Here is a 13543-nt window from a genome sequence, read left to right on the forward strand (position 1 = left end):
AACTCGCCAAATTCCGCTCAGTCATCACTCTGCACACTGTTTTTCACGAGTTTATGGTTTCACAGGTAGATTATTTTTGGTCCTTATGATCGTGATCATATTTGTAACCTTTCCAAGTTTTAAATTTCTCTGAGAATCTTGCATTCACTCAACTCTGACATATTCTGTATTCTCTTCAGTGTTGATTCAAGCGTCTATGATTCACGTTCTGAACTTTCCTCAGACTTGATCATTCTCCTCCATCTTCCTCTATTTTTAAAGTGCCCCTTAAAAGCTATCTCCTTGACTTAGTGGAAACAAGGAACTGCAGATGCTGATGCTGATGTACAAATAAAGACGGCGATGGAATAACTCCGCTGATAATCGAAACGTCACCTATCTATGTTCTTCAGAGATGCTGCCTGACCCGCTGAGTTACTCCAACACTTTGTGTCCTTGTCCTCATTTTGGCATTAAGAAATTCCCTGCAAAATAGCTTTTTTCCTGATTTCCTTTTTTTTATATAATAATGTTGCTATATAAATGTTGAAATTTAAATAACCCGATATGTTTTTAGAATAAACTGACTCTAATCTGGTAATACTAAATTTTACTGGATTAGTAAATAGTGTACTGTAGAGCTAACTTTGAAACAATACAAGACCAGGAAAAGCCCATTTAATCCTTTAACATGCTCTACTATTCAAACTGATTATGGGTAATCCTCTATTTTTATGCCACATTCTTGCTTTCTTCCCAGACCTCTTGAAGCCTTTTATCTAGAAATCTATCTACCTTCAACACATTCAGTGATATAGCATTCAGCACATTGTGTGGTAGAGAATTCCACGGGTTTATCACTGAGTCAAGACATTTCATCTCGTGTCAGCCTTAAATGTTTTATCCATGCCATGAGACAGCAACTCTTTCCATCCCATCCCCTCCTTGCATCCTGCCTGCATCCAGATTTTGTTCAGCCCTGTCAGAATTCTGTAAATTTCAATAAGGTTTTGTTTTCATTGTTCTAACTCTTAGTTGGAAATATTAGTTTGATCATGGTGCTGGCATCATGGGAATCAACTTGCTGAACCTTCAGTACACCTTTTTTTCTGATTAAATATATCCTTACTTTAAGGATAACTTTTGTACATGTGATGCTCCAAGTATGGTCTCACCAAAGCCCTGTATGACTGCTTCTTGCTCCTGTACTTGAAAATGTCTTTCATCAAAGGCCAACATAATATTTGCCAACATAACTGGTTTATGCACCTGCATGTGGCTTTTGAGATATTGAGATATATATATATCCTAAGTTTTTCATAGGACAACATTTCTCAGTCGAGCATCTTTTAAATAATATTCTACCCTTGCCTTTTCCTCATGAAGTAGATAATTTCAAACATCTATCACACCCATTTACTCAATTCATTTTAAAGAGCCTTGTTGCCTCCCCCCCATCACTTGCACATCCAGGCACCTTGACTGCTCTCTACCAATTTAACCATTTACAATTCCATGGACCCTGCTGCCTCATCTTTACCAAAGGCATCCAGCCCCTATACACATCCACTTCCCCATCACTTTCTTTTCTAATGAAGAATTCTATCATTTTATAGCTACTCTTTCTATTTTAATGAAGAATTCTATTATGTTATAGCTACTCTTGCCCTAAGGATTTCATACAACAACATTATTGCTCAACCCCCTCCATCAATGCACCATACCCAATCTAGGAGAGCTTGTTCTTAGTGGGCTATTCTATGTGTTTGTTTAAAGAACATCTGACTACTATTTAGGCATTCATCCACCAAAACGTTATTTCTAAAGATAGACACAAATGCTGGAGTAACTCAGTGGGACAGGCAGCATCTCTGGATAGAAGGATGGGTGATGTTTTGGGTCGACACCCTTGTTGATCCAAAACGTCACCCATTCCTTCTATCTCGATGCTGCCTGTCTTGCTGAGTTACTCTCCAGCATTTTGTGTCTACAGTTTAAACCAGCATCTGCAGTTCCTTCCTACAACAAAAATATCATTGCTATTTTGTCCATTAATACTGTGGTACCCTTGCTACAGACATCCCTGATTTTCAATACTGTACTACCACTACTGTGATAGACATAGACAACTCTTATCTGTTTAGTGCCCCTTCACAGTGCACTTAGTTTCTGCAGTGCTAAGTGAAGTTCACCATCTTGAACAGTCACCCCGCATCTCCATCCCCCACCAGGAAGGTCTTAAAGCCCTCCGTTTCTTCCTCAGCCAATTTCTATCTACTAACACTCTCCTCTGCCTAGCAGAGCTGGCCCTTACCTTTAGCAACATCTCCTTTGACTCCTCCCACTTCCTCCAAATCCAAGACGTAGCTATTGGCACTCGCATGGGCCCTATCTATTGCCTGCCTCTTTGTAGGGTACATCGAACAGTCACTGTTCCAGGCGTATACTGGCCCTATCCCCAAAATCGACCTCTGCTACATTGACGACTGCATCAGTGCTACCTCCTGCACCCATGCAGAACTCACTGACCATCAACTTCACGACTAATTTCCACCCTGCACTCAAATTCACTTGGACCATCTCCGACATCACCCAACATCTTGATATCGCTGTCTCCATCACAGGAGACAGACTATCGATTGACATCTATTATAAACCCACGACTCCCAGAACAATCTAGACTACTGCTTCCCACCCTGCTTCCTGTAAAGACTCTATCCCCTGCTCCCAATTTCTCCTTCTACGCCGCATTTGAGGTGTTCCATACCAGGTCATCGGAGATGTCCTTATTCTTTAGGTAACGGGGTTTTCCCTCCTCGATTATAGATGAGGCTCTCACTAGGGTGTCCTCGATATCCCGCAGCTCTGCTCTTGCTCCCCCTCCCCCCATTCGTAACAAGGACAGAGTCCCCCTTGTCCTCGCCTTCCACCCCTTCAGCCGCCGCATACAGCACATAATCCTCCAACATTTTTGCCACCTCCAATGGGATCTCACTACTAGCCACATCTTCCCATCTCCACCCCTTTCTGCTTTCCACAGTGTCGTCAGCAACTCCCTGGTCAACTTGTCCCTTCCCATCCAAACCACCCCCTCCCAGGTACTTTCCCCTGCAACACAGGAGATGCAGCACCTGCCCCTATCCCTCCCCCCTCGACTCCGTCCAAGGACCCTGACAGTCTTTTCAGACGAGGCAGAGGTTTACTTGCACCTCCCCCAACTTCATCTACTGTATCCACTGTTCCTGGTGTGGACTCCTGTATATCGTCGAGACCAAGCGCAGGCTCGGCGATCGTTTCGCTGAACACCTCCGCTCAGTCTGCCTAAACCTACCTGATCTCATAGAAACATGGAAAATAGGTGCAGGAGGAGGCCATTCGGCCCTTCGAGCCAGCACCGCCATTCATTGTGATCATGGCTGATTGTCCACAATCAATAACCCATGCCTGCCTTCTCCGCATATCCCTTGATTCCACTACCCCCTAGAGCTCTATCTAACTCTCTCTTAAATCCATCCGATGATTTGGTTTCCACTGCCCTCTGTGGCAGAGAATTCCACAAATTCACAACTCTGAGTGAAAAAGTGCCTTCTCACCTCAGTTTTAAATGGCCTCCCCTTTATTCTAAGACTTTGGCCCCTGGTTCTGGACTCGCCCAACATTGGGAACATTTTTCCTGCATCTAGCTTGTCCAGTCCTTTTATAATTCTATATGTTTCTATAAGATCCCCTCTCATCCTTCTAAACTTCAGTGAATACAAGCCTAGTCCTTTCAATCTTTCCTCATATGACAGTCCCGCCATCTCCTGCTTGTTCAACACTTTAACCTCCCATTCCCACATGGGCCTTTCTGTCCTGGGCCTCCTCCATTGTCAGAGTGAGGCCCAGTGCAAATTGCTTGGGTAGCTTACACCCCAGTGGTATGAACATTGACTTCTCTACAAGTAGCCCTTGCTTTCCTTCTCTCTCCATCAACTCCCCCTTCCCAGTACACCTACCAGTCTTACTACAGACTTACTAAATGTAGTCTCAGACTACATTTTATCTCTGTACCGCCCAGTCCCCTGACATCAGTCTGAAGAAGGGACACGACCCGAAACATCACCCATTCTTTCTCTCCAGAGAAGCTGCCTGTTCCACTAAATTACTCCAGCATTTTGTGTCTACCTATTCACCCACTTGAATGTGAGGGTTTTATCGCTTCTCACATGCTGCTTGATTGTAAATTCCATAATCCATAATATTTTGCTTTTGTGTAAGGTAATTCATGCTATTTTGGGGACATTTTTACATTGATCAATAATTTTAAACTATTTCACTTCAACAGGTTGCACCAGAGGAATTCAAAGCCAGCATTAATCGCATTAATGGCTGTTTAAAGAAGAATCTTCCCGTCAATGTGCGATGGCTACTCTGTGGCTGCTTGTGCTGTTGTTGTACTTTGGGCTGTAGCATGTGGCCAGTAATCTGCCTCAGTAAAAGAGTAAGTTTCTTCGTATTTTAATGATCCTTTGGATCACTTGGTCAGAACAAAATTCAGTTTGAGTGAAGGTAAAGAATCTTACTGTCATACTGTGTGGTAATAGGCTCATTTGCCAAACTTGCCCACACAGACTAATATGTCCCATCTACACTTGTCCCACCTGCCTGCGTTTGGCCTATATCTCTCTGAACCTATCCTATCCACGTAACTGTCTAAATGTTTCTTAAATGTTGCGATATTACTTACCTTAACAACCTCCTCTATCAAGCAACTCATTCCATATACCCACTGCCCTTTGTGTAAAAAAAAGTTACCATTCAGGTTCCTATTAAATAGACAATAGGTGCAGGAGTAGGCCATTCGGCCCCTCGAGCCAGTACCACCATTCAATGTGATCATGGCTGATCATTCCCAATCAGTACCCCGTTCCTGCCTTCTCCCCTTGCCCCCGACTCTGCTATCCTTAAGAGCTCTATCTAGCTCTCTCTTGAATGCATTCAGAGAATTGGCCTCCACTGCCTTCTGAGGCAGAGAATTCCACAGATTTACAACTCTCTGACTGAAAATGTTTTTCCTCATCTCCATTCTAAATGGCTTACCCCTTTTTCTTAAACTGTGGCCCCTGGTTCTGGACTCCACCAACATTGGGAGCATGTTTACATCGGCGAAACCAAGCGCAGGCTCGGCGATCGCTTCGCTGAACACCTGCGCTCGGTCCGCATTAACCAAACTGATCTCCCGGTGGCCGAGCACTTCAACTCCCCCTCCCATTCCCAGTCTGACCTGTCTGTCATGGGCCTCCTCCAGTGCCATAGGGAGGCCCACCGGAAATTGGAGGAACAGCACCTCATATTTCGCCTGGGCAGTTTGCAGCCCAGTGGTATGAACATCGACTTCTCCAACTTTAGATAGTTCCTCTGTCCCTCCCTTCCCCTCCTCCTTCCCAGATCTCACTCTATCTTCCTGTCTCCACCTATATCCTTCCTTTGTCCCGCCCCCTTGACATCAGTCTGAAGAAGGGTCTCGATCTGAAACGTCACCCATTCCTTCTCTCCCGAGATGCTGCCTGACCTGCTGTGTTACTCCAGCATTTTGTGAATAAATTGGGAACATGTTTCCTGCCTCTAACGTGTCCAACCCCTTAATAATCTTATATGTTTCGATAAGATCCCCTCTCATCCTTCTAAATTCCAGTGTATACAAGCCTAGTCGCTCCAGTCGTTCAACATATGACAGTCCCGCCATTCCGGGAATTAACCTAGTAAACCTATGCTGAAACCACGCCCTCAATAGCAAGAATATCCTTCCTCAAATTTGGAGACCAAAACTGCACACAGTCTCACTAGGGCCCTGTACAACTGCAGAAGGACCTCTTTGCTCCTATACTCAACGCCTCTTGTTATGAAGGCTAACATTCCATTGGCTTTCTTCACTGCCTGCTGTACCTGCATGCTTCCTTTCAGTGACTGATGCACTTGGACTCCCAGATCTCGTTGTATGTCCCCTTTTCCTAACTTGACACCATTCAGATAATAATCTGCCTTCCTATTCTTACCACAAGTGGATAACCTCACACTTATCCACATTAAACTGCATCTGCCATGCATCCGCCCACTCACACAACCTGTCCAAGTCACCCTGCAACCTCATAGCATCTTCCTCACTATTCACACCGCCACCCAGCTTTGTATCATCTGCAAATTTGCTAATGGTACTTTTAATTCCTTCATCCAAGTCATTAATGCATATTGTAAATAGCTGAGGTCCCAGCACTGAGCCTGCCTGCCTGCCTGTCATTGCCTGCCATTCTGAAAGGGACCCATTTATCCCCATTCTTTGCTTTCTGTCTGCCAACCAATTTTCTATTCATGTCAGTACCCTATGCCCAGTACCATGTGCTCTAATTTTGCCCACTAATCTCCTATGTGGGACCTTGTCGAAGGCTTTCTGAAAGTCAAGGTACACTACATTCACCGGCTCTCCACTGTCAATTTTCCTAGTTACATCCTCAAAAAATTCCAGAAGATTAGTCAAGCATGATTTCCCCTTCGTAAATCCATGCTGACTCGGAACGAACCTGTTACTGTTATCCAAATGCTCCGCAATTTCATCTTTTATAATTGACTCCAGCATCTTCCCCACCACTGATGTCAGACTAACTGGTCTATAATTTCCTGTTTTCTCTCTCCCTCCTTTCTTAAAAAGTGGGATAACATTAGCTACCCTCCAATCCACAGGAACTGATCCTGAATCTATAGAACATTGGAAAATGATCACCAATGCGTCCACAATTTCTAGAGCCACCTCCTTAAGTACCCTGGGATGCAGATCATCAGGCCCTGGGGATTTATCAGCCTTCAGTCCCATCAGTCTACCCAACAGCATTTCCTGTCTAATGTGAATTTCCTTCAGTTCCTCCGTCACTCTAGGATCTCTGGCCACTAGAAAATCTTTCCTCCCTCACCTTAAACCTATGCCCTCTGGTTCTCAATTGCCCTACTCAGGGCAAGGGACTTTGTGTATTTACCCGATCTGTTCCTCTCACGATTTTGTACCCTTCATCCTCCTGTGCTCAAAGGAATAGAGCCCTAGCCTGCTCAACAGCTCCCTATAGCTCAGACCCTTGTCCAGCCAACATTCTCGTAAAGCTTCTCTGCACCCTTTCCAGCTTGATCCAAGATATCTCTCCAAAATCTTGGTGCCCAAAACTGAACATAATACTCTAAATGTGGTCTCACCAACATTTTATCTCAATGCACCATGACCTAGAAATCGTGAATGCATTGGTGATCATTTTCCAATGGCCTATAGCCTCTGGATCAGTTCCTGTGAACTGGAGGTTAGCTAATGTAACCCCACTTTTTAAGAAAGGAGGGAGAGTGAAAACGGAATGATGGACCAGTTAGCCTGACATCAGTAGTGGGGAAGATGCTTGAGTCGATTATTAAAAATGTAAAAGGAGCGCATTTGAAAAACTGACAGGATCGGTCAAAGTCAGCATGGAATTATGAAGGGGAAATCAGGCTTGACTAATCTTCTGGAATTGTTTGAGGATGTAACAACTAGAATGGATAAGGGAGGGCCAGTGGATGTGGTGTATCTGGACTTTCAAAAAGTCGTTGACAAGGTCCCACACAAGAGATTAGTGTGCAAAATTAGAGCACATGGTATTGGGGGTAGGGTAATGACATGGATAGAGAACTGCTTGACAGACAGGAAGCAAAGAGGAATTAACGGGTCCTTTTCAGAATGGCAGGCAGTGACTAGTGGGGAGCCGCAAGGGCTAGTGGGTTCCAGTGCTGGGATCCCAGTTATTTACAATATATATTAATGATTTAGACGAGGGAATTAAATTTAACATCTCCAAGTTTGTGAATGACTCAAAGCTGGGTAGGTGCGAGCTGCTAGGAGGTTTCTATGTGGCTACAGGGTGACTTTGATAGGTTGGGTGAGTGGGCAGATGCATGCCAGATGCAGTATAGTGTGGATAAATGTGAGATTATCCACTTTGGCGGCAAGAACAAGAAGCCAGATCTGAATGGTGTCAGATTAGGAAACGGGGAGGTGCAACGGGACCTGGGTGTCCTTGTACTTCACTGAAAGTAAGCATGCAGGTACAGCAAGCAGTGATGAAAGCTGAAGGCTAATTGGCCTTCATTGCGAGAGGATTTGAATTTAGGAGCAAGGAGGTCCTACTGCAATTGTACAGGGCCCTGGTGAGACCACACCTGGAATATTGTGTGCAGTTTTGGACTCCTAATTTGAGGAAGGACATTCTTGCTATTGAGGGAGTGCAACGTAGGTTTACAGGGTTAATTCCCGGGATGGCGGGACTGACGGATGATGAAAGAATGGGTCGACAGGGGTTGTATTCACTGGAATTTAGAAGGATGAGAGGGGATCTTATAAAACATATACACTTCTTAAAGGATTGGACAGGCTAGATGCAGGAAAAATGTTCCGCATGTTGGAGGAGTCCCGAACCAAGGGTCACAGTTTAAGAATAAGGGGTTGGCCATTTAGGATTGAGATGAGGAAAAACTTTTTCACCCAGAGAGTTGTGAATCTGTGGAATTCTCTGCCATAGAAGGCAGTGGAGGCCAATTCACTAGATGTTTTTAAGAGAGAGTTAAATTTAGCTCTTAGGGCTAGTGGAATCAAGGTATATGGGGAAAAAGCAGGAACGTGGCGCTGATTTTGGATGATCAGCCATGATCATATTGAATGACGTTGCTGGCTCGAAAGGCCGAATGTACCTAGGTACTCCTGTACCTAGTTTCTATGACCCCTTTCTATCCAGTATTCTGAGTGACGAGGACCAAAGTGGTGAAACCCTTTTGGACCACCCTATCTACTTGCGATGCCACTTTCAAGGAACTATGTACCTCCTGGATCCCCCTGTTCTCCAACACTCCCCAGAGCCCTACCATACATTGTGTATGTCCTGCCCATGTTGGACTTAATAAAATGCAACACCTCTCATTTCTCTGTATTAAATTCCATCAATTAATCCTCAACCCACTTGCCCAGCTGATCAAGATACTGCTGCAATTTTTGACAACCATCTTCACTATCATCACTATTTTGTGTCATCTGCAAACTTGCCTTGTATGTTCTCATCTAAATCATTGATTGTTGTATGTTGTATGTTCTCATCCAAATCATTGATTGTTTAAGTGATATTTTTTGTCAATCAGCATCAAGTACTACCTTGTTACAGCATGATAAAATGCAGAGCAATAATTCCACTCCATTTTAACAAAATGTCTTAATCCCAACAATAAAGAAAAAGTCTACTTCCACCAATGTGAGATTTTCCCCAGTTGACTATCCTGTGCGAAATTCTCAATTTGTCCAATTTGTTGCCAAAGTAAATGGAGTTTTACAAAGTAAAAGCTTCTTGCAAACATTTGCTTTTGCAATAAGTTTAAAAGGTATTTAGAATATTTGTTTTAATGCTGGAATCTACACTAAGACTAAGACTAACTTAAATCATTTCACACAAGACTCTTGCGCTCAGAAGCTTTGGCTGCATACTTCTGGGTTAAGTTTCATATTTGGAATAGTATTTTGGGAGGACATTATAGTTCATAACTAATTATTAATAATTTTTTTCTCATCTTGTTCACAATCAGAATGACTTTTACACATTTCTTGAAAAGATCATTATCAATATTGGTTACTTTGTTGAAAATAGAATATAATAAAAGATTTTTGGAAATTCTTCTCTCACCTGAAATAAATTCTAATCTGCGTGAGAAGTCGTGGAATTCTAGAGTATGGAGCCTTAAATGATTTTTTGAGTTAAGAACGGATTGAGATGGATTTGAAAAGACATTCTTTTAATTTATGTGGATTGCTTTCTACCAGAAATCTTTACAGTTAAAGATATACTGATCAGCCAAAAGAGTATGACCACTGATAGGCAAAGTGAAGAACATTGATTATCTTGATACAATGGCACCTGTCAAGGGGTGGGATATATTAGGCAGCAAGTGAACAGTCATTTCTTGAAGTTGATGTGTTGGATGCAGGAGAAATAGGCAGGAGTAAAGACCTGAGCGACTTTGACAAGGGCCAAATTGTTATGGCCAGAGGACTTGGTCAGAGCATCTCTGAATCGGCAAGGCTTGTGGGGTGCTCCCGGTCAGCAGTGGTGAGTACCTACCGACAGTGGTCCAAGGAGGGACAAACCACAAACCGGCAACAGGGTGTTGGGCGCCCAAGGCTCATCGATGCGCAAGGGCAATGAAGGCTATCCCGTCTGGTCTGAACCGACAGAAGGTCCACTTTGGCAGAAGTCACAGAAAATTTTAATGGAGGTCACAGGAGGAATGTGTCACAATACACAGCGCATCGCACCCTGCTGCAAATGGGGCTGCACACGGAGAACCAACAGCATATTAGGCAGGTGGTCATAATGTTTTGGCTCATCAGGTCATAATGTTTTGGCTGATCAGTGTAGATTCCAGCATTAAAACAAATATTCTAAATACCTTTTAAACTTATTGCAAAAGCAAATGTTTGCATGAAGCTTTTATGCTGAAGGTTACGAGTTGTAGATTGAATTATGTAGCTAAACTAATACATAATCCTTGATGTATAGGTGTCAAAATACAGTTTTAATAATGAAGTGGTAGATATCATTACAAAATGTAAAATACTTTTAAGATCGGTACATGGAAAGGAAAGGTGTGGAGCAATTTGAGCTAGTGTGAATAGCTCAGGAAAGATTTAATAGGAACCTCAAGGGTAACTTTTTTTTACACAAAGGGGGGTGGGTATATGGAATGAGTTGCTTGATGGAGGAGGTTATTAAGGTAGGTAATATCGCAATTTTTAAACATTTAGACAGTTATGTGGATAGGATAGGTTCAGAGAGATATAGGCCAAACGCAGGCATTGGCATGGGTGAGTTGGGCAAAGAGCCGATCTACATGCTGTGTAGCTCTATGGCTGTAATAGATTATGCATTCTGATTATAAAGTCTTCACAATGATAAATATCAGATTTTCTTCCATAATGGTGCACATGAATCTTATAAAATCAGGTGCTATATTTAAGAAATATCTCAATGTAAAAACAATTGGTTTCTTTTAATAAAATAGCTTGGATATCTGGGGAAAATACTTCAAAAGCTTTGTGCCTTGATCTTCTAGGCTTGACATTCTAGCCTTGGAGGGAGTACAGAGAAGGTTCACCAGATTGATCCCTGGGATGGCAGGACTTTCATATGAAGAAACACTGGATAGACTAGGCTTATACTCGCTGGAATTTAGAAGACTGAGGGGGGATCTTATAGAAACATATAAAAAATTTAAGGGGTTGGAGAGGCTAGATGCGGGAAGATTGTTCCCGATGTTGGGGAAGTCCAGAACCAGGGGTCACAGCTTAAGGATGAGGGGGAAGTCTTTTAGGACCGAGATGAGAAAACATTTCTTCACACAGAGTGGTGAGACTGTGGAATTCTCTGCCACAGAAGGTAGTTGAGGCCAGTTCATTGGCTATATTCAAGAGGGAGTTAGATGTGGCCCTTGTGGCTAAAGGGATCAGGGGGTATGGAGAGAAGGCAGGTACAGGTTATTGAGCTGGATAATCAGCCATGATCATATTGAATGGCAGTGCAGGCTCGAATGGCCTACTCCTGCACCTGTTTTCTATGTTTCTATGTTTCTATCTTGGTTGGGCCGGGTGACACAATTGTTTCAGATGGGCCCTTTTGGTCTATGTGAAGGGGGAAATCTAAATTGCAGAGGTATGTTTATGTTGATGAATGTGAAGAGCTTAGTAGCAGCAAGGATGAAGTACACGTGCTGCTCAAACCCACGTGATTTTATAAAAGGCACTTATTTTCATTCTTTTGCATTTCATCTGCTGCATTTAGGAATATAGCAAGACGGGCTTAACCTTGAAATGTATCTTAAAAATGAGGTCTACAGCCTCCAGTATTGAAGCGTTAAACCACTTGAATGGGCAGATGTGCTGAAAGTAGATAGTTAAATCCAATCCAATAGTTTGGTTTGCAATTGAATGTTAATTTTTCAATGTTTTAAATTCATCCCTGACTGCAACCTCCTCACTTTTCAGGAGTAAAAAATCAAATTGGACATTAAATAAAATGTATGCTCTTGTCATGCAAACTGATCTTTATCACTAACATTAGATTTGATTGAAATTATGTTTCATTCCATTTTATAGAAATTCTTTGCAAGAATAGCCAGAGCATTATGTGTTTGCAGTATATCAGTCTCAGCTTGAATTCCATTGGAAAAACAGTGCCAATGGAATCAGCGCTGAAAAGGTGATTTAGAGCATTTATACCTAAAGATGCGTTACTGACTAGTGGGAGCTTGAGTGAACCAATTCTAGCTCTGCAGTTGTAATAAGGTCATAAGGTCATAAGTGATAGGAGTAGAATTATGCCATTCGGCCCATCGTCTACGCCATTCAATCATGGCTGATCTATCGCTTCCTCCTAACCCTATTCTCATGCCTTCTCCCCATAACCTCTGACACCTGTACTAATCAAAAATCTATCTATCTCTGCTGTAAAAATATCCACTGACGGCCTTCACAGCCTTCTGTGGCAAAGAATGCCACAGATTCACTCTCTGACTAAAGAAATTTCTCTTCATCTCCTTCCTAAAAGAACGTCCTTTAATTCTGAGGCCATGACCTCTAGTCCTAGACTCCCACTAGTGGAAACATCCTCTCCCCATCCACTCTATCCAAGGTAATGAGGACCTGAAAGAAGACCCGGCCGTCTGCAGACACTGCTCCAGCAATTAAGTGGTTAAAGTAATTTCTTCACCGTATGGCTTGATGTGAGCAACAACGTCAATGTTCAATATCTGCCTTATGGATAGTAGGCAGGCTGGCCGGGAGCAATCATTGAGCCTGTAACTTGAATCTTCAAGCTGGGATGACGTGTGCAGCTAAACCAAGAGATGACGGCAGCTTGCATCACTTCCAAAAGGTGAAGAGGAATTCAGTACAATGTCAATGTACGCAGCAGTCACTGATCATCTTGGCAATGGCCTAGACTCAGTGTTGGCCCGAATGCTGTACTGAGCCCCACATCTTAACACTGAGTAGCAGCCCCAGCCTGCCCAGCACCAGTGAAATAAAAATGAATGCTGGAGTCAGAGATCTCAACCAAAGGTTAAGAATATATTTCGTTTTTTCTGCAGGGGCTATTCTTGGACAACCCAAACTGGTCTTTTTTTTGTTTATAATTTTTTTTATGTGAATGTGACTTAAATGGAACAGGAAACTTACAGAGAAAGTGGCACCCTATAAAAACATTCTTTCCATTTAAAATAATGCGATGATTATTTGAACATACGCACTTGTGAATATAAACTGGTAAAACTGATTATTTAAGGCACATTTCTTGTTTTAAATTGTAATTGTTCACCATGTATAATTAGTCTTTCAAACAGATAACCAAGTCCTTAAAAGAAATTCAATTCAGTTGTTTCTACTTATTTCTAAAGTTCTGAATGCTCCTTTTATGTAAAATTTAACCTTCTTGTCAGAATGTATTGACCATAATTAATGACCAGTTTTATTTGGCTGTCAATT

At 42.6% G+C, this 13543-nt stretch overlaps 1 protein-coding gene across 1 annotated transcript in view; it reads left to right on the plus strand.

Annotated features, from left to right (window-relative positions):
- Positions 1 to 13543, plus strand: part of LOC144599482 (cysteine-rich hydrophobic domain-containing protein 2) — a 59286-nt gene that overhangs the window by 23605 nt on the left and 22138 nt on the right. Inside the window, exon 3 of the mRNA XM_078410441.1 lies at positions 4304 to 4459. Within this exon, the coding sequence (XP_078266567.1) occupies positions 4304 to 4459 (156 nt within the window). The remainder of the gene's footprint in view (positions 1 to 4303; positions 4460 to 13543) is intronic.

The sequence above is a fragment of the Rhinoraja longicauda genome, chromosome 1 (assembly GCF_053455715.1).
Source record: "Rhinoraja longicauda isolate Sanriku21f chromosome 1, sRhiLon1.1, whole genome shotgun sequence".
In the NCBI taxonomy this organism is placed as follows: domain Eukaryota; kingdom Metazoa; phylum Chordata; class Chondrichthyes; order Rajiformes; family Arhynchobatidae; genus Rhinoraja; species Rhinoraja longicauda.